The sequence below is a fragment of the Carcharodon carcharias genome, chromosome 20 (assembly GCF_017639515.1).
Source record: "Carcharodon carcharias isolate sCarCar2 chromosome 20, sCarCar2.pri, whole genome shotgun sequence".
Taxonomy (NCBI): domain Eukaryota; kingdom Metazoa; phylum Chordata; class Chondrichthyes; order Lamniformes; family Lamnidae; genus Carcharodon; species Carcharodon carcharias.
Genome location: NC_054486.1, coordinates 12180569 through 12199465, shown reverse-complemented (window position 1 = coordinate 12199465; position 18897 = coordinate 12180569). Strand labels below are relative to the sequence as shown.

The 18897-nt window shown below is 44.8% G+C and overlaps 1 protein-coding gene across 1 annotated transcript in view; it reads left to right on the top strand.

Moving 5' to 3' along the window:
• The window catches only part of gpr176 (G protein-coupled receptor 176), a 48025-nt gene extending 29861 nt beyond the window's left edge, over window positions 1-18164 (top strand). Inside the window, exon 3 of the mRNA XM_041215123.1 lies at window positions 16351-18164. Coding sequence (XP_041071057.1) covers window positions 16351-17473 — 1123 coding nt within the window. The 3' untranslated portion in view covers window positions 17474-18164. The remainder of the gene's footprint in view (window positions 1-16350) is intronic.
• Window positions 18165-18897: the final 733 nt, after the last annotated feature.

Sequence of the window (18897 nt, the reverse complement as noted above, 5' to 3'; positions counted from 1 at the left end):
TGCAATTTCTAGCTTCTTGCTGATGGGTGTGTGATGGGGCTGTGGTACATTGAGCAGTGTCAGAATTTGGCGGTGTGGCAGGTATGAGATTTCACATGAAGGTGCATCCACTGACGTTGATCACCCTGAGGCCAATGAACTTCTTCTGCCACTGCTGCCAGGGCCTTGTGGACCTGACTCCATGGGAATTGACCTCCCCGGCCATCTCCCATTCCCGTCTCAGGGTGAACCTTGCAGGTCTCCAGCAGAAACATTGCATCTCTCATCCTTTCAGCTTCCTGTGCTAAGGCCCTGAGCGCCGCATTACAAAACCTGGGAACCCTCTTTCTTTTTTTGCCTTTGGCTCAATTTTCTGTGCTTTTGGCTTCTCCTTAAAACATCCACCGACAGCAAGTTCTGTATAATGAGTGCAGCCCCAACCCCCCCCAACCTCCCTTCAAGAGGTGCAGGCTAGATGTGCACTGTGCTATTTACGTACCCTGCTGGGGCCCCTTTAGTGAGTGCAGCAAGTCAGCAGCACAGCATATTGTAGAATTAGGTGAGGAAAGATAGGAGGAGACTCGAGTGGAGGAGAAACCCCAGCATGGACTGGTTGGGTCAAAAGTTTCTATGCAGTATATCCTGTGTAATCCTATGAGTTAATTTGAATCAGGAGGCAGCAAAAAAGTTTGTATGCTGCGTGTCTTAAGAGGAACAGGCGTGGAGTGATCGCACATTGTGATCCTGAAGCAGAAAACTTGCCTAAACAAAGCTCCCCCCACCCTCAGGTTGTTCGACCCTTTGCCAAATCTGAGACTCTTCACTACAAATACTTGGCAAACAAAAGCTGCTGAGTCATTACCGATTTCATGGTTAAAATGCCCTCCTTGCCTGGCGGAGACCTGCGTCCCAGAAGAAATATCCATTTATGTTTTAGGTCCATTGATTAGGCCGCAGTTGGTGTCTTCATCTTTGGGCGCCATCATGTTAGAAAAAAAATATTGCAGCCAATTGATGCTAATTAACTGTGATGATACCAGGATGAGAGAATGACACTTGCAAAATCTAGGACAGTACTTATTTGGAGCTAAAAAGGTTAAAGGGGGAATCTAATTGAAGTGTTCAAAATTGTAAAAAGCGTAAAAAGATCATTTCCACAGATTGGTGAACTGGTAATAAGGTGGTAATAAGGAGCTAAGTATTTAGGATTAGTGCTTGAAACATAAAGGGGGAAGTGAGGAGAAAACTTCATGCAAAGGGTTATTAGGACAAGGAATGCATGAACACAAGTGGCTATTGAAGCTGAGCCAATCACAGCCGTGAAATGGAAATTGGACAAGCACTTGAAGAGGGATATTATTTAAACGAGGCAGGATGTGAGCACAAATTGGGATTAGAGTTACATTACTGTGATGTGGAGTACATAACCAGAATGATTTCAAATGGCTCATTTTGTGAAATTTTAAGGTTTTTTTTCTGCTGTATGCATAAATAATGCCACAAAAAAGATACATCGATAATTAAAAACAAACTGGTAAGATCATAAGAAATAGGAGCAGGAGTAGGTCATTCAGTCCCTCGAGCCTGCTCCACCATACAATAAGATTTTGACTGATCTGGCTGTGGCTTTATCTCCACTTTCCTGCCTGTCCTTCATGACCCTTGACTCTCCCGCATTTTGTTAATTTAAACCCATATTTTGTTAATTTAGTTTAATTGTTTCATAAAAAGAGTCATCAAAATAGTATAACCCTTGACTCCCTTGCTGATCAAACATCTGTCTAACTCAGCCTTGAATATATTCAATGGCCCAGCCTCCGCTGTTCTCTGTGGAAGAGAATTCTAAAGATTAATGACTCTGAGAGAAGAAATTCCTCCTCATCTCCATCTTAAATGAGATACCCCTTATTTTGAAACTGAGCCCCGTAGTTCTAAATTACCCCATGAGAGGAAGCATCATGTCAGCATCTACCCTGTCAGGACCCCTCAGAACCTTATGTGCTTCAATATGACCCACCAAGAGGTCCACCATGCTATTATTTATGGGTAGTTTGATGGCTGGAGTGTAAACTCTCTGCTTTGCAGCAGCCTAAAGACAAGGGCATTCATCCGTCACTTGTGGTACTGCGAATTTACTAAAGTAATTTATTGTGATTGGCACAAGATTAAAACATTGCCCACGTTATCGATACTGAAAAATGCAGACCACATACAAATAATATTGATGGTCCTGTGTATTTGTTACTTCAGAAAAGGTGCATGAGACCAAAATAACTGATCCAGAGTATGAGTAAAATAAATGATTAACACAAGAGATAGTTACATCGTATTTACAGCACAGAAACAAGCCATTTGGCCCATCAGCTCTGTGCTATTGCTCTATCCTCCACACAAATCTCCTTCTACCTATTTCATTTTATCCTATCAATGTATCCTTCTCTTCCTTTCTCCCTCATGTAATTCCTTAGTTTCCCCTGAACTGTTAGCACCTGTCCTGGTTCCTACTCCCTGTAGCAGCAACTTCCGCATTCTCATTCCTCTCTGGATAAAGTTTCTCCCCAATTCCTTATTGGATTTATTGGTGACCACCTTTTATCTATGGCTTAGTTTTGAACCCACTGACAAAGTGACACATTGTTTCTGCATCTACTCTTTTTGACCCCTTCAAAATTTTAAAGGCCTCTGTGAGATCACCTCTCAGCCTTCCCTTTCTTAAAGGAAAATGCCCCAGCCTATTGAGTCTTTCCTGGTAGTTATAACCTCTCAGTTTTGATAGCACCTTTGTAAATCCACTTTGCAGCTTCTCCAGTATTTCTACCTCCTTTTTGTAATATGGAGAGAGAACTGTCCGCAGTACTCTTTGTGTGATCCGATTAAGGCTCTATATAAGTTTAACATAACTTCCCTGCTTTTGAATTCCAAAAAAACACTGTTGTCAGAATTACATACGATGCTATATTTTCAGTCTGCCATCCCAGCCTTCAAATATGTGCCCAGAGTGTTAGTATGCACGAGGAATTCTATTGCAACAATTCCCTGAAATTGTAGAGATTCCTTACGCAGTTTTCAATCCATCTTACTTCTTTTTTAAAAAAGAAAATGTTTTCCTTCCATCACCTTAGGTGTTTGAAACCACACCCTCACCATCACCAGGACTGCTTGCTTCCACCTCCGCTATATCACCAGTCTTCAACCCCCGACTCACCCTGTCGATGCTGCAACTCTCATCCATGGCCACGTCCCTCAGGTGGGCGCGTGTACGACCCAGACAGAGCGAGGTGACGTCGAGCAAGCGCGCTGACATCATTGCGCACTCACGTGATATTTCACTTGGTGGGCAAGCGCAGCAGCCGGAAGTGTCCCCGCCGGACAATGAAGCAGGCAATTAGGCCCATGAGCGAATCAATGAACAGTGATTTTACGCAGCCCGTCCACATTCACGGTTGGCCATTTCCCCCAGACGGCATTCCCATTTTGCTCAAACCTTGGTCTAGGGCTGGATGAAATCTCCGTGGGGCAATAATATAATAAGAGATATCTGGGGACTGTTTTTTTTTAATGAGGTATGCTTTCAAGTGCTTGATTGTGCTGCATGGACATAATTTGCAGTATTTTTGTCGTTCCCTTTATTCTGGGGAGGTCTGCAGCATCCTGGGGCAGCTGTCTGTCCCTAGGGGAGCTCACCAGAACCCCCAGTTAGCTCGGTGTCCACTGTCGTCCCACCCACCCCAGCAGTGCTGAGCATTTCTTAGCATTGGCTGGCTGTTAATTGGTCAGCCAATGTGAAATCACGGTCGGGGCCGATTGCGGCCCATTTCCTGTCCGCGTCCAAGCCCGTCGGTTATGTGCACCCAACGAACGAAGAACTCAGGCCCGTGCCTTTGTTACCTCCAGACTTGACTATTCCAATGCCTTGGCTGACCTCCCACCTTCCACCATCCGTAAACTCCAGTTTATCCAAAACTCTGCAGTCTGTATTCTAACTAACATCCATTCGCCCATCGTCCTTGTGTTTGCTGAATTACATTATCTCCTGGTTGGTAATGTCTCAATTTAAAAGCCGCATCTTTGTGTTCACACTCCAGGCTTGTGCCTTGTAGATGATGGGCAGGCTTTGGAGAGCCAGGAGGTGAGTTATTCACTGCAAATATCCAATCTGTGGCCTTTTTGAGCTGCCACAGTATTAATATGGCTGGTCCAGTTGAGTTTCTGGTTGATGGTGACCTCCCAGGACGTTGATATGGGGAACTTAGCGTTGGTAATGCTGTCCATCAAGGGGGGTTGGTTTGATTCTTTCTTGTTGGAGATGGTCATTGTGTGGTCGCTTGAGTGGCGTGAATGTTAGTTGGCACATATCAGCCAAGCCTGAATTTGTCCAGATCTTGCTGTATGCCGATGTAACTGATTCATTATCCAAGGGATAAAACTTTTCTCTCGGCGGCCAGATGTGCACCCAACTCAACCAAGCATAAAATGACACGCGATGATGTTGGGCGAGCGTCCCGATGTCATCGCGCACTAGCGCGCTGTTTCAGTCGGCGGGTATGCACCAGAGTCAGCAGTGCGCCCACCGACAATTATAAGGCCTATTAAGGCCATTGAAAAGTTAATTAAAATACATTTTTCACTGCCCATCCAACCTTACAGTTGGCAGGCAGGCGAAAACGCCAAGCGGCCTTTGCACTTTTTTGGAAACTGCATCCACAGGCGGGATGAGGTTTCCAAAAGCAAATAAAAATGAAATAAAAACTTTAATTTTTCATTTATGACATGTCCTTGCTCATGTAACAGAGTAAAAATGTAATGAAACATGTGCCCTCATGTGAGGGGAGTCACATGTGACAGAGTCACATGAGGGGACATGTTTCATTACATTTTTACTTTAAAATATTTTTTTCATCTCTCTTCGACTCCCTGAGGCAGCTCCCTGCCCGGCTCACTCTCCTCCCCCTGCCCGCACTGGCAGCGCTTAGCGCTGCTGCACGTGTTTATTTGCAGACGGGGGTCGTCTTCCCGATGCCAAGGGTAAAGTCCTGCCCAAGGCGTCGTAAATGGTCCTGAACACTGTACAATCACTAGTGAACATTGCCACTTCTGACCATTTGATGGGGGGGCGGTGGGAAGGTCATTGATGAAGCAGCTGAAGGTGGTTGGGCCTAGGACACTACCCTGAGGAACTCCTGCAGTGATGTCCTGGAACTGAGATTGTTGGCAGATGAAATTTAATGTAGAGAGGTGGGAAAAGATACATTTTGGTAGGAAGAATGAGGAGAGGCGATACAAAATAAAGGGTACAAGCCTAAAGGGGTTGCAGGAACAGAGAGATTTGGGGGTATCCGTGCACAAATCATTGAAGCTGGAGGCAGGTTGAGAAAGTGGTTAAAAAGATTTATGGGATTCTGGGCTTTATAAATAGAGGCATAGAGTACAAGAGCAAGGAAGTTAACATGAACTTTCATAAAACACTGGTTAAGTCTCAATTAGGGTATTGCATCCAATTCTGGGCACCACACTTTAGGAAGAATTTGAAGGCTTTAGAGAGGGTGCAGAAAACATTTACGAGTATGGTTCCAGGGATGTGGGACTTCAGTTACGCAGATAGATTGGAGAACCTGGCACTGTTTCCCTTAAGGAAGAGGGGTCTAGATAGAGAGAAATTGTTCCCATTGGTGGAAGGGTCTGGAATCAGAGGACACTGATTTAAGGTGATTGCCAAAAGAGCCAACCAGGAAGAAAAACGTTTTTTGTGCAGCGAGTTGTTAGGATCTGCCTGAGAGTGTAGCAGAGGAAAATTCAACTCATGGGTTTCAAAAAGGATAAGCACCTGAAGAGAAAAGAAGGGAGGGCTATGGGAAAGGGCTGGGGAGTAGAACTAATTGCTTTTCCCTTGCAGAGAGCTGACACCAACAAGGCATCCCTCTGTGCTGTAGCCATTCCATGATTCTATGATGAAGTGCTTTGGTATATGGTTTGTTGCTGTTTAATGAATGATAGGTTTAGAGGATAATATAGAGGAGTTGGCATGAACCCTGATCTTGGGCTACTACCCTCCCTTCAGCACTCTCTATCTTCAACATCTGCAGGGCTTTCTCCTCTTAGCAGATGATTGGTAGCTGGGGGGGGTGTGCACCTCCTGGGTGTATTCTTTCGTTGTTGTTATGAGTTGCCTTCTGCGAGCACAGCTGAAGTGACAGATGGCAATTCTCTTGATGACAGTGATAACCATCTGTCAACATGCAGCTCACGATGGATGTGATGATATTTACCTGCATCGTGCAGCTACACTAAAAGGTACTATTATTTCAGCCTGAATGCCTGTAGAGACATGAGTGAAGGGACATTTCTAGGGAAAGGGTGCTAATTGTACTCTGTGCTTAATGGGCATACGTAGCAAGCATTGCAAGTAATTTAAGACAGTGTGAGGGAAGATAATTGTAACTGTTGTTGGTGCTTAGTGTGCTGAATTAATGGAGTGGAATTAATTTCTCTTATTTATCTGTCCTGGTAAAATACTTAAACTTCTCCCAGTATTGCATACAATTGTACAGCTCTCCCTAAGGTCAATATTAGCAAACACCCCTCCCCACAGGAATCTGGCTGATGGCCTTTGCTTCTTGCTAATGAGTTTGGGGATATACAGCTTTCACAGCATGAGTTATGTATTTTAAAAAAATTGTAAAGTTACCCTTGCCTTACATTTGAATTTTGTACCTTAAGTAGGTTGGGGTGAGGGTTGGTCTTGTGGCTCAGGAGGTAATGCCCTCCTTGCCTCTGAGCCATGAGGCTCTAGGTTCAAGCCCCACTCCAGGACTTGTTGGCCACAAAGGAGCATTCATGGCACAGCCAAACAGGGTTAATAATCAACCTACCAAACCTTCTAGCATGCCCCTGATTGACAACTCGATTGATACCAGCCAACTTGATTTCAAATCCCACCATGGCTTGTTTGAGAATTTGAATTCAGTTTTCAAATGTCTGGAAATAAAACAAGCTGGTATCAGTAAAATTGACCATGAAGCTATCAGACTGGCATAAAATCACAACTGGTTCACTCGCGCCCTTTAGGGAAGAGAATCTCCTATCTTTACATTGATGTGGCCTGTATGTGACACCAGCGTGCTTGGCTCTACTGTCCTCGGAATTGGCCCAGTTGTATCTTACTGAATTGGAGGTGGGCAGTAAATCCTGGCCTTGCCTTTGAAGTCCACATCCTAAGACTTACTTTTTTTAAAAAAATCATGTGTGAATTCCCGTCACTAGCTCCATAATGCGAGGGAAAAGGCAAAAGGTTAGTGCTGGGAGGAGAATCTTCAAAGCACTGGAAGGGGAAGGGAAAGCTGAGGATTTCCTGCGCAATAAATCATCACAATCGCCAGAATATTAATAGGAGCAGGAGTCAGCCATTCAGCCCCTGGAGCCCACCCTGCCAGTCAGTAAGATCATGGCTGATCTGATGTGGCCTTAACTCCACTATTCTGCCTGATCTCCATAACCCTTGTGACTCTCTTGTCAGTCAAAGATCTGTCTATCACAGCCTTGAAATGTTCAATGTCCCAGCCCCCACTGCTTGCTGAGGGCAGAGAATTCCAAATACCAACTACCCTCTGAGCTACAATCATTTTTCAAACACTTACCATGGCCTCTTAAGACCACAAGACATAGGAGCAGAAATTAGGCCAATCGGCCCATCGAGTCTGCTCCGCCATTCAGTCATGGCTGATAAGTTTCTCAACCCCATTCTCCCGCCTTCTCCCCGTAATCTTCGATCCCCTTACCAATCAAGAATCTATCTATCTCGGTCTTAAATGCATTCAATGACCTGGCCTCCACTGCCTTCTGTGGCAATTAATTCTATAGATTCACCACTCTCTGGCTAAAGAAGTTTCTCCTCATCTCTGTTCTAAAAGCTCTTCCCTTTACTCGGAGGCTGTGCCCTCGGGTCCTAGTCTCTCCTATTAATGGAAACATCTTCCCCACGTCCACTCTATCCAGGCCTTTCAGTATTCTGTAAGTTTCAATCAGATCCCCCCCCTCATCCTAAACTCCATCGAGTATTGACCCAGAGTTCTCAAATGTTCCTCATATGTTAAGCCTTTCATTCCTGGGATCATTCTCATGAACCTCCTCTGGACTCTCTCCAGGGCCAGCGCATCCTTCCTGAGATACGGGGCCCAAAATTGCTCACAATATTCTAAATGTGGTCTGACCAGAGCCTTATAAAGCGTCAGCAGCACATCCCTGCTTTTATATTCTAGTCCTCTCGAAATAAATACCAACATTGCATTTGCCTTCCTAACTACCAACTCAACCTGCAAGTTAACCTTAAGAGAATCCTGGACTGGGACTCCCAAGTCCCTTTGCACTCCAGATTTCTAAATACTCTCCCCATTTAGAAAATAGTCCATGCCTCTATTCTTCCTACCAAAGTGCACGACCTCACACTTCCCCACGTTGTATTCCATCTGCCATTTCTTTGCCCATTCTCCTAACCTGTCCAAATCCTTCTGCAGCTCCCCTGCCTCCTCAATACTACCTGTCCCTCCACCTATCTTTGTATCATCTGCAAACTTAGCCAGGATGCCCTCAGTTCCTTCATCTAGATCATTAATGTATCAAGTGAAAAGTTGTGGTCTCAATACTGACCCCTGCGGAACTCCACTAGTCACTGGCCGCCATCCTGAGAAGGACCCCCTTATCTCCACTCTCTGCCTCCTGCCAGACAGCCAATCTTCTATCCATGCTAGTACCTTGCCTCTAACACCATGGGCTCTTATCTTACTGAGCAGTTTCCTGTGCGGCACCTTGTCAAAGGCCTTCTGGAAGTCCAAGTAGATAACATCCATTGGCTCTCCTTTGTCTAACCTACTCATTACCTCCTCAAAGAATTCTAACAGATTTGTCAGGCATGACCTCCCCTTGATGAAACCATGCTGACTTTGCCCGATTTTACCATGCACTTCCAAGTATTCTGAAATCTCATCCTTAATAATGGACTCTAAAATCTTACCAACGACCGAGGTCAGGCTAATCGGCCTGTAATTTCCCGTCTTTTGCCTCACTCCCTTCTTAAATGGGGGGGGGGGGGTTACATTAGTGATTTTCCAGTCCTCTGGGACCCTCCCTGACTCCAGTGATTCCTGAAAGATCACCACAAACGCCTCCAGCATCTCTTCAGCTATCTCCTTCAGAACCCCGCTGCCTTCTGCCTGCTTTCACTGGTGGGTGTAGCATGAGCTAGCCTCCCACAATCTCAGGTAAAACTCTGCCTTTCCTACCTTACAACATTTCAAAAATGCTTCATTGGCTGTAAAGCACTTCGAGACGTTCTGAGGACAGTAGAGCCAACCGTACTGGTGTGAAACTAGAGCTACATACAGGCCAGAGCTTTATTTCCAGACTTCTGAAAACTGAATTCAAATTCTCAAACATGCCATGGTGGGATTTGAAATCACGTCGGCTGGATTTTCAATCTAGTCCTCCTCAATACCAATCCAGTAAGATGGCCGCGACATGTACCGTACCCCGCAACGGGGTGCAACTTGCTTGTTTTTATCTTCTGAATTAAGGCATGCGTGGGAGGCACCTGTTTTTAAACAACTGATCTGTGAGTGCTGGCTAACGTATAAGGACAAACCCCGCAGGAGTTTCCTTTGTTCTTAAGATTGCCCCAATTCAGAAGCAATAACAGGAAGCGCTGCACAATCAGCCATTTATGTTGTGAGGTAGCTGGGAGATGCTGTGTCTGCAGCTGTTTATTTTAATGGTCCTTTGGTACAAGAGTAATCACATCAGTTGCACTCACCAGAAGGTGAAGCAGCATCTACAGAGCAGACACAGCAATGTGGCTCTTCAATCAATAAAGAGACTTGGGGGCAAACATTTGCTCCATTGCCTTCAACAGCATCTGAGACAAGCACATCTATAATCCTTGTGCAGCCATACTTGGGGGAATGGCCTGTGACGTAATGGTTGAGCTGGAGAAATGAAAATGACCGGCTCACTCCCTTAAATCAACAGCCATCAAATAGCTCATTCCATTTTTGATCCCTCTAGTAAGTCTGCAAACGCAGTTCAGATTAATAGCATGTTTGTTATTTTGTGGCTAATCATAGAACAGTCACTGCACGGAAGGAGGGTATTTGGCCCACCTTGCCCATGCTGGCTCTCTGCAAGGTCAACTCCTTCTTCCCCGCCTTTTCCTCGTAGCCCTGCAAGTTTTTTCTTCAGGAATTTATTCAATTCCCTTCTGTAAGCCATGACTGAATCTGCCTCCCCCACACTCTCAGGCAGATCCTAACCACTCACTGCATAAGAATAAAATTTCCTCACATTGCCATTGGTTCTTTTGCTAATCACCTTCAATTCTTCTGGGACAATTTCTCTCTATCTGCTTCTGCCTAAACCCCTCATGAATCTGAATACAAGTCCTAGCAAATCTCCATTCAACCTTCTCTTCTCTTTTTGTTTAATCCCCTTGCGCTTTGCATCCAATTCAATGGCCGGGATTTTCCGGCCCTGTCGTGGGTGTTGGGACCTGCTGGGGTGGGGGGGGGGGTGGGGGGTCCGGCGGTCCAGCCAAAAGCCCATTGGCTTCCGGTGGAACTGGATGATCCCGGCGGTGGGCGGGGCCAGAAAATCCCACCCAATGTGTGGCTGCTGAAAGTGCCCCATCCTGTATACAGCGCCTGCATGATAGCAGAAACCTGCAGCGATTCAGAAAACCCCTTAAAAAGAATTTGTTTTTTGTACGTCCCATCTCCGGCTAGAGTCATGCAGTGATAGCAATGTTTTTTTGCACAGTTAAAAGCCGCACTGCATGAGTTTGTGCTTTATTTCTTATCTCCATGGGCCAATGATCTTTGAATTGTATTTTATGACATGGATTTTGAAATAAGGCAATAAGCACTCACTGGAGGAGACTTATCCACTTCGTCAACATTGGACGGAGGCCAAAATTTACAAAGATGATCTAGTTTTTTGGGAATGCTGAATTGATCCTTGTAAATATTTTAGAAATGAAATTGGGTCTGCTGTTTAGTTTACCGCATTGGCTGAGGAAGGGAAGGTAAATCTATCTTTCCAAAACACTGAAAGAAATTTACATCAAATGAAGCAAAATGTTTGAATCTTCACATGCCTGGCTGATAGGAATCCAATAGCGAATTAAACTGACAGATCATGGGTTGTTTTAAAAAGATTAGTGTACAATCAAACCATTGAGGGATGTAAACACTAATCTCCTCTCATGATCAGTGAAAAAATGCTGTGATCAAGGTGTAGGAGGCAGACATTGAGGTTGGCGGCACTCTGGTTATGACTCCCTGACCTTAGCCAGAATAATCATTACCTCCCTTTCTCTACATTTTACTCCAGTCTGAATGATGGCATTAAGGAAATAGACCTATTTTATATAAGTCAATTATTAAAATTTTCTAATAATCCTTCAGGTGTACTGTCAACCCACTTTGTACATAGGACAGAATTTTCCCCCCTTTTTGTGGGGGTGGGGGCGTTAGTTCAGGAGCCAGCGTGTGCGGAGGTGCACTGCCATTTTACATGGGCAGGCCAATTAAGGCCCGCCCAGCGTGATGTCCGCCAGGAAGCGCTATGTGCGGGCAGGCGGGGATTCCCTCAGCCGAGAGTGCGTTCTTTCATGCATGTGTGTGAAAGAGCGCACTCATCCCCTGAGGCTAAGTGCTGCCTCAGGGAGATCGGCGCCAAATTTAAAAATGTTAAAAATATAAAAATAAAATTTCCCTGACATGTCCCCTCATGTGACACTGTCACATGAGTTGGGACATGTCCATCATTTTTAGTTAAACTTTTATTAAATTTTTAAAAAACCTACATGAAACCTCATCCCGCCCGTGGATGGGATTTCATGCTTTTTCTGAAGCCCACCAGGGCTCCCGGCCTACCCACCAACCTTAAGGTTGAACGGGCAGGTCCTTTAACTAGCTCAATTAGTTTCTCAATGGCCTCATTTTACGCATCGGTGAGCAGGCCCCGCCCCCTGCTCACCGACCAGGAAATCCTGGCCATAGAATTTACAGCACAGACACAGATCATTTGCCCCTGCAGGTCTCCACTGGTGTTCCATTTCCACATCAGCCTCCTCCCACCTTACTTCATTTCACTCTATATCTATCTATCTATCTATCTATCTATCTATCAAGGAGTTTGACACCATCCAGGACAAAGCAGCCCATTCGATTAGCACCCCATCCACTCTCCCTGTACCACCAATGCATAGTGGCAGTAGTGTGTACCATCTCCAAGACGCACTGCAGCAACTCACCAAGGCACCTGGCAACAGCACCTTCCAAAACCATGACCTCTATCACCTAGTAGGACAAGGGCAGCAGGTGTATGGGAACACCACCACCTGCAAGTTCCCCTCCGAGCTGCACACCATCCTGACCTGGAACTATATCACCGTTCCTTCATCGTCACTGGATCCTGGAACTTCCTTCCCAACAGCACTATGTGTGTACCTAACCAGATGGACTGCAGCAGTTCAAGAAGGCAGCTCACCACCACCTTCTCAAGGGAAATTGGGCATGGGCAATAAATTCTGGCCCAGCCAGCGATGCCCACATTCCATGAAAAGTAAAATAAATCCTTCTATTTTTCCTCCTTCGTGTGCTTATCTAATTCTCCTTCAATGTATTGATACTATTCTTCTCAGTCGCTCCATGTGGTAGCAAGTTCCAAATTCCCACCACTCTTGGCTCTTGCATCACAGTTATCTCCTGCCCTTGATATCCCACCCTGATCCCCTCCACCCACCACTTGACTGCCTTCATTTCACCATAAGTGGCATTGGCCTGTGCCCAAAATATTTAAATTCCTGTAACTTGGAAAGTAAGACCAGACCTGGGGCTCAAGTACTGGACAGAGGGGAGCCCAAAACGACCGTACCTCTGGCAGGGAGTGGCGTCAGAACCAATTAGAATAGTGATTTTTTTCTAAAATGTTTTAAAGCAGTGGTGATAAACTTAAATGTCTTGAAAATTCTGGATTATACTTGTCTTTGGTGAGAATTCTAAAGAGTCCAACCAGAATAGAGATTTGATTATAAAACAGTTTCGTAGAGATAGCTTATAAAGAGAATTTGTCTTGTAAACACTCGTTTCTTCATTGGACACTGCCTTAAATGGTGATGACCATTCAGCAAAGAACTAATTGGAACTTATTTGTCCATGTGCAATTTATTTTATTTTGTATTTGTTTCCTCGTAGTGAGCCAAAGGACACACAGCTTTATGTACACAGCAATGTGGTATGGTATAATGCAGCTCAGGGTCAGCTGTATGTAACTGGCCAAAATATCTAATCGCCATAATATTCTTGGGTCATTTAGAGGCCAATTGCTTCTGTTGACCTCTGAAGTCAGTTAGAAGATATTTTCTGTTGCTAAGGAAATTTCTCCATTGACTGGAATAATCCTTCACTGTCACTCGGTCAAAATCCTGGAACTCCCTCCCTAACAGCACTGTGGGTGTACCTACACCATAGGGACCGCAGCTGTTCAAGAAGGCAGCTCACCACCATATTCTCAAGGGCAATGAAGGATGGGCAATAAATAGCCAGCGATGCCCACACCCCATAAAATGAAATTTAAAAGTTGGTTCTGCTTAATGGTTGTTTCTTGAAACTCAAATGCACATCTCCTTGTTAGTTATGCGTGGAGAATCAGAATGATGGAAATACTCAGAAGGTCTGCCGGTGCTGTGGAGAGAGAAGCAGTGTTTGTCTCACTTTCTTCAGGTCCTGCCAGACCTGCTGAGTATTTCCAGCACTTTGTTTGTTTTTTTCAGATTTCCATCATCTGTCGTATTTTGTGTTTGAATCAAAACCAGTGCTGATTTAAAGGGCTGAATCTCAACTTCCAAAAATGAATGGATTGGGGTTGTGTCAGAGGTTAAAATGCAAAATATCTGAAACGGAACCAGCCTCAAATGCATCTACTTCTGGTTGCAGCGGAGATGAGATGACGGAGGGCAGCAAATCCACCTGTGGGAAATGGGCTGTTCATGTAAATATTATAATATTATTATATTATATATATAATATTCTATATATATTATATTATATATATAATAATACTATAATAATCTCGCCTGCCTTTAGTTTAACAGTCACTCAATTATTCGCCACTGTGACTGGGTTTCCTATGCTTGGGAAACTTGGCAGCTTAAAGGAGGTAAGGGCATTTACAACACCGCTTGCCAGCTAGAAAGGACAGGAGTGCTTCCGCCAGGCTCAACATGCTCCTCAGTCAAGCTCCAGTGTGATCTGTCCGCTCTCCCCGCCTCACCATGGGACCCTCTTGCCCACCACCGCACCCCCACCAACCAACATTCGATGCCTGGACAACTGTTGGACCCACCCTCCGCCCCCTTTCCATTTGACAAACAGGTCAAGAACCAGAGGACACCGGTTTAAAGTAACCGGCCTGGCCAAAGACATAAGGGTGGCATGAGGAAAAACTTTTATTTTAACTCAACAAGTGGTTACGATCTAAAACGCACTGCCTTAAGAGCAATGGAGGCAGGTTTAATCATGAGTTTCAAAAGGGCATTGGATAAGCACCTGAAGGGAAATAATTTTCAGGGCTACAGGGAAAAGGCAAGTGAGTGCAACTAGCAGAATCATTCTTGCAGACAGCTGGTAAGAGCTTGAGGGGCTGAATGGCTTCCTTCTGTTCTGTAACAATTTTATGTTTCTTTATTGGCCTTGGTAAAAGTGCAGCGCAGAGTCACCAGAAAGTTACCAGTGCACCTGGGGCTAGATTTTAACAGATTACATACAACTAGGTTTGCATTCCCAAGGATAGTGAGGGATGGGCAGTAAATGCTGGTCTTGTCAGTGATGCTCAGATCCAATGAACGAATATATTTTAAAAAATTGCCTGCAACATAGATAATTAAGGTTGATTGAATTGTGTTTCTTCGGGACTTTGAAAGGAATTTATGATAGAGAGAGTTTTGGAATTCTCTCTCCGAGTGAGCAGTGGCAGCTGGGTCATTGAATATATTCAAGGCCGAGCGACACAAACTTTTGATTGACAATGGACTTGCCGAGGGTTATGGGGAGCAGGCAGGATAGCGGAGCTAAGGTCACATCAGATCAGCCACGATCTTATTGAATGGCAGAGCAGGCTCGAGGGGCTGAATGGCAGACTCCTGCTCCTGCTCCCCTTTCTTATGTTCTTATGTTAAGTTTTTACTGCTGGTGGGGTCGTCTTTGACCCCACCAGCAGTAAATACTGGTGTTTGTCATTTATATAACGACATAGATGACTATGTAGGGGGTAGGAATAGTAAGTTTGCGGATGACACAAAGATTGGCTGGGTGATTAACAGTGAGGTTGAGTGTCTTGGGCTTCAGGAAGATATAGACGGGATGGTCAACTGGGCAAATAAGTGGCAGATGGAATTTAACCCTGAAAAGTGTGAGGTGATACACTTTGGAAGGAGTAATTTGACAAGGAAGTATTCAATGAACGGCATGGCACTAGGAAGTTCCGAGGAACAAAGGGACCTTGGCGTGTGTGTCCATAGATCTCTGAAGGCGGAGGGGCATGTTAGTGGGGTGGTGAAAAAGGCTTATGGGACACTTGCCTCTATCAATTGAGGCATAGATTACAAAAGTAGGGAGGTCATATTGGAGTAGTATAGAACCTTGGTGAGGCCACAGCTGGAGTACTGTGTGCAGTTCTGGTCACCACATTATAGGAAGGATGTGATTACACTGGAGGGGGTGCAGAGGAGATTCACCAGGATGTTGCCTGGGATGAAACATTTAAGTTATGAAGAGAGGTTGGATGGACTTGGGTTGTTTTTATTGGAGCAGAGAAGACTGAGGGGCGACCTGATCGAGGTGTACAAGATTATGAGGGGCATGGACAGGGTGGATAGGGAGCAGCTGTTCCCGGCTCTGTCAAAAAAAAAATCCAGCAGATGTGCTTTGGAGGATGAGCTTGAGAGTGAATCACACGGTGTGAATTAGCCAGTTAGAATTGTGTAACTAGCGTCGCAGCACTGAGCTCAGAGACATGGACAGGATTTTCTGGTCCCACCAAAAGTCAATAGGCTTTAGTCTGCCTCTCTAAATGTTCAGTTCCCACCCAGGTGGGGCTGGAAAAGCCCAGCCATAGCTGGAAAGTTGACACTGCATTGTAATAATCAAGATAAACAGTAAATAGTGTGATGGAAAATCATGATATCAGAACTGTAAGGAAACCTTATACTTGCAAGCAGTGCTGAATACATCTGAAGTATGACAATACTGCATATTGACATAAAGAGATCGAAAGAGATAGAGAAATTTGTGCATTCATTGATTTTTTTTATCTCTCTTATTATAGGTATTACTCTGTCTTGTATCCTTTAGAAAGGAAGATCTCGGATACAAAATCCCGGGACTTGGTGATCTACATCTGGATTCATGCAGTTTTAGCAAGTGTTCCAGTTTTCGCGATGACCAATGTCTCAGACATCTATGCCATGTCCACGTGCAGTAGTTCATGGAGCTACTCTTTCGGGCACCTAGCTTATGTAGTTGTCTACAACATCACCACAGTGATTCTGCCCATTGCCGTGGTATTCCTGTTCATGATTCTGATCCGTAGAGCCCTCAGCACCAGCCAGAAGAAGAAAGTAATCATTGCTGCATTACGAACTCCACAGAACACAATTTCTATTCCATATGTTTCCCAGCGGGAGGCTGAACTGCATGTCATGCTCCTCTCTATGGTGCTCATCTTCATTCTTTGTAGTGTCCCTTACATGGTTTTCGTGATTTATCGAACCATTCTTAACATCACTGACATCTCTGTCTTTTTAATGCTGACGGCAGTCTGGTTGCCTAAGGTTTCCCTGCTCACTAACCCATTGCTCTTTCTGACTGTTAATAAGTCTGTTCGGAAATGCTTAGTGGGGACCGTGGTTCAGCTCCATCGCAGGTACAGTAGACGCAACGTCGTAAGCTCTGGTGGCCTCACTGATGCCACTCTTGAGCCTGGGGTCCGCTCAGGTAGCCAGTTGCTTGAAATGTTTCACATCGGGCAGCAGCAGATTTTCAAACCCTCCGAAGAGGAGGACGACGAGAACGAGATCAAGTCGCTCGCGTCTACTGATTGCCGGCAGAAAGAAATAGCCACCACCAGCTTGGAAGTGGAGCAGACTTTAGTGGAAAGGTTTGGCACCCACGCTAACAACGACTCTGCCGCAGTGGTGGGAGCGGCAGCAGCGCCTCCAGATTCGGATGCAACCTCCGACAAGTACGCAATGCAGTTTGGCTTTGGCCCGTTCGAACTGCCTCCACAGTGGCTTTCCGAGACACGGAACAGCAAGAAAAGGCTGCTGCCTCCATTGGGCAACACACCAGAAGAACTCATTCAAACGACGGAAAAGCAACCAAAGTTCAGAACAGAGTGGAAGATAAGTCGAAATAATAAAGTCAGCATCTTTCCTAAGGTGGACTCTTAGTCCTTCGAACTAGCCCAACTATAGTGGACAGTATTTTGGACACATGGATTTCTATAGCACAGAGTATCGTAGCACTGCCTATTTTGTGTTGTGTGTCGAACTATTTATTTAAAAAATGGAGAACAAACTTCACAGCAAATGCTTCTTTAAATAGAAAACAACATTCCCGTAAGTTCTGATGAGAAGGATTTGTATCCAGGGTTGTCTTTCACCTTCAACTGAAGAACTTTATTCACCATATCTTCAGAATTGTGCACACAGTTCATATTTTGATGTGGAAAAAAAATGAGCGGGTGGTACTTTGGTTTATGCTGTTAAATCTTAAAAGTGAATGACCTACTGACTGTTTGAAAATCATTTATTTTCTTATACAATTTATATAGGATTGCTTAAACATTTCTTTTTTAAACTGGTGTTCGGCCTTGTTTATTGTGACAGTGAGGGGGCAAACGGCAACTCTAGGAGACCAGTTAATTTGCCTGTGAAACTTATTTCGATGTCTGCCCTCTCCCTTTCCTGCTAACCTTCAGAATGTCATCTTAAATTTACCTACGTTTGCACTGAAGACCCCATTTATAATCGTTTAACACAGATTTCAAAAGCTCATGTGACGTCAGTACTTGTGATTCTTCCAACAGTTTATCACCATTCAATTCGTTACATCAGTTTGCATGGCTGGCAGCTATTAACCATCCCGAGATAAAAGCAAAATACTGCGGATGCTGGGAACTGAAATAAAAGCAGAAAATGCTGGAAAAACTCAGCAGGTCTGACAGCATCTTGTGGAGAGAGCGAAACAGAGTTAACTTTTTGAGTCCGTATGACTCCACTTCAGAAGAGGCTCTCTATGGACTTGAAACGTTAACTCTGTGCCTCTCTCCACGGATGCTGTCAGACCTACTGAGTTTTTCCAGCATTTTCTGTTTTTATTAGCCATTCCTACTTGCCCTGAGAACAGAGTGATGGACATTCCTTTTGGGCTGTTTGCTGCAACTGAGTGGCCTGCTAGGACACATCAGAGGCCAGTGGTGTGGGACTGGAGTCACATTTAGGTCTGGCTGGGATGGCATTTTCCTGTATGAATGACATTAGTAAACGTGTTTGGATTTTTTGACAATCCATCAGCTTCATGGTCGCTTTTTACTTTTTTTATGTCCAGCATTTTTGAAACTGAATTCAACTTCTCAATTTGCCATGTTGGCATGCGAACTCAGTTCAATGTGCGATTACCCAGACCAGGCCTCTGGATCACTAGTCCAGTAACATAGCCATACACTACCGTACCCAGTCAGAGAGTCATCACTGCACATAAGCAGGTCATTCAGCCCAAGGAATCCATGCTAGCTCTCTACAGAGCAATCCAAATTGGGCCCATTCCTTTGCTCTGTCCCCATAGCCCTGCAAGTTTATTTCCCTCAACTGCT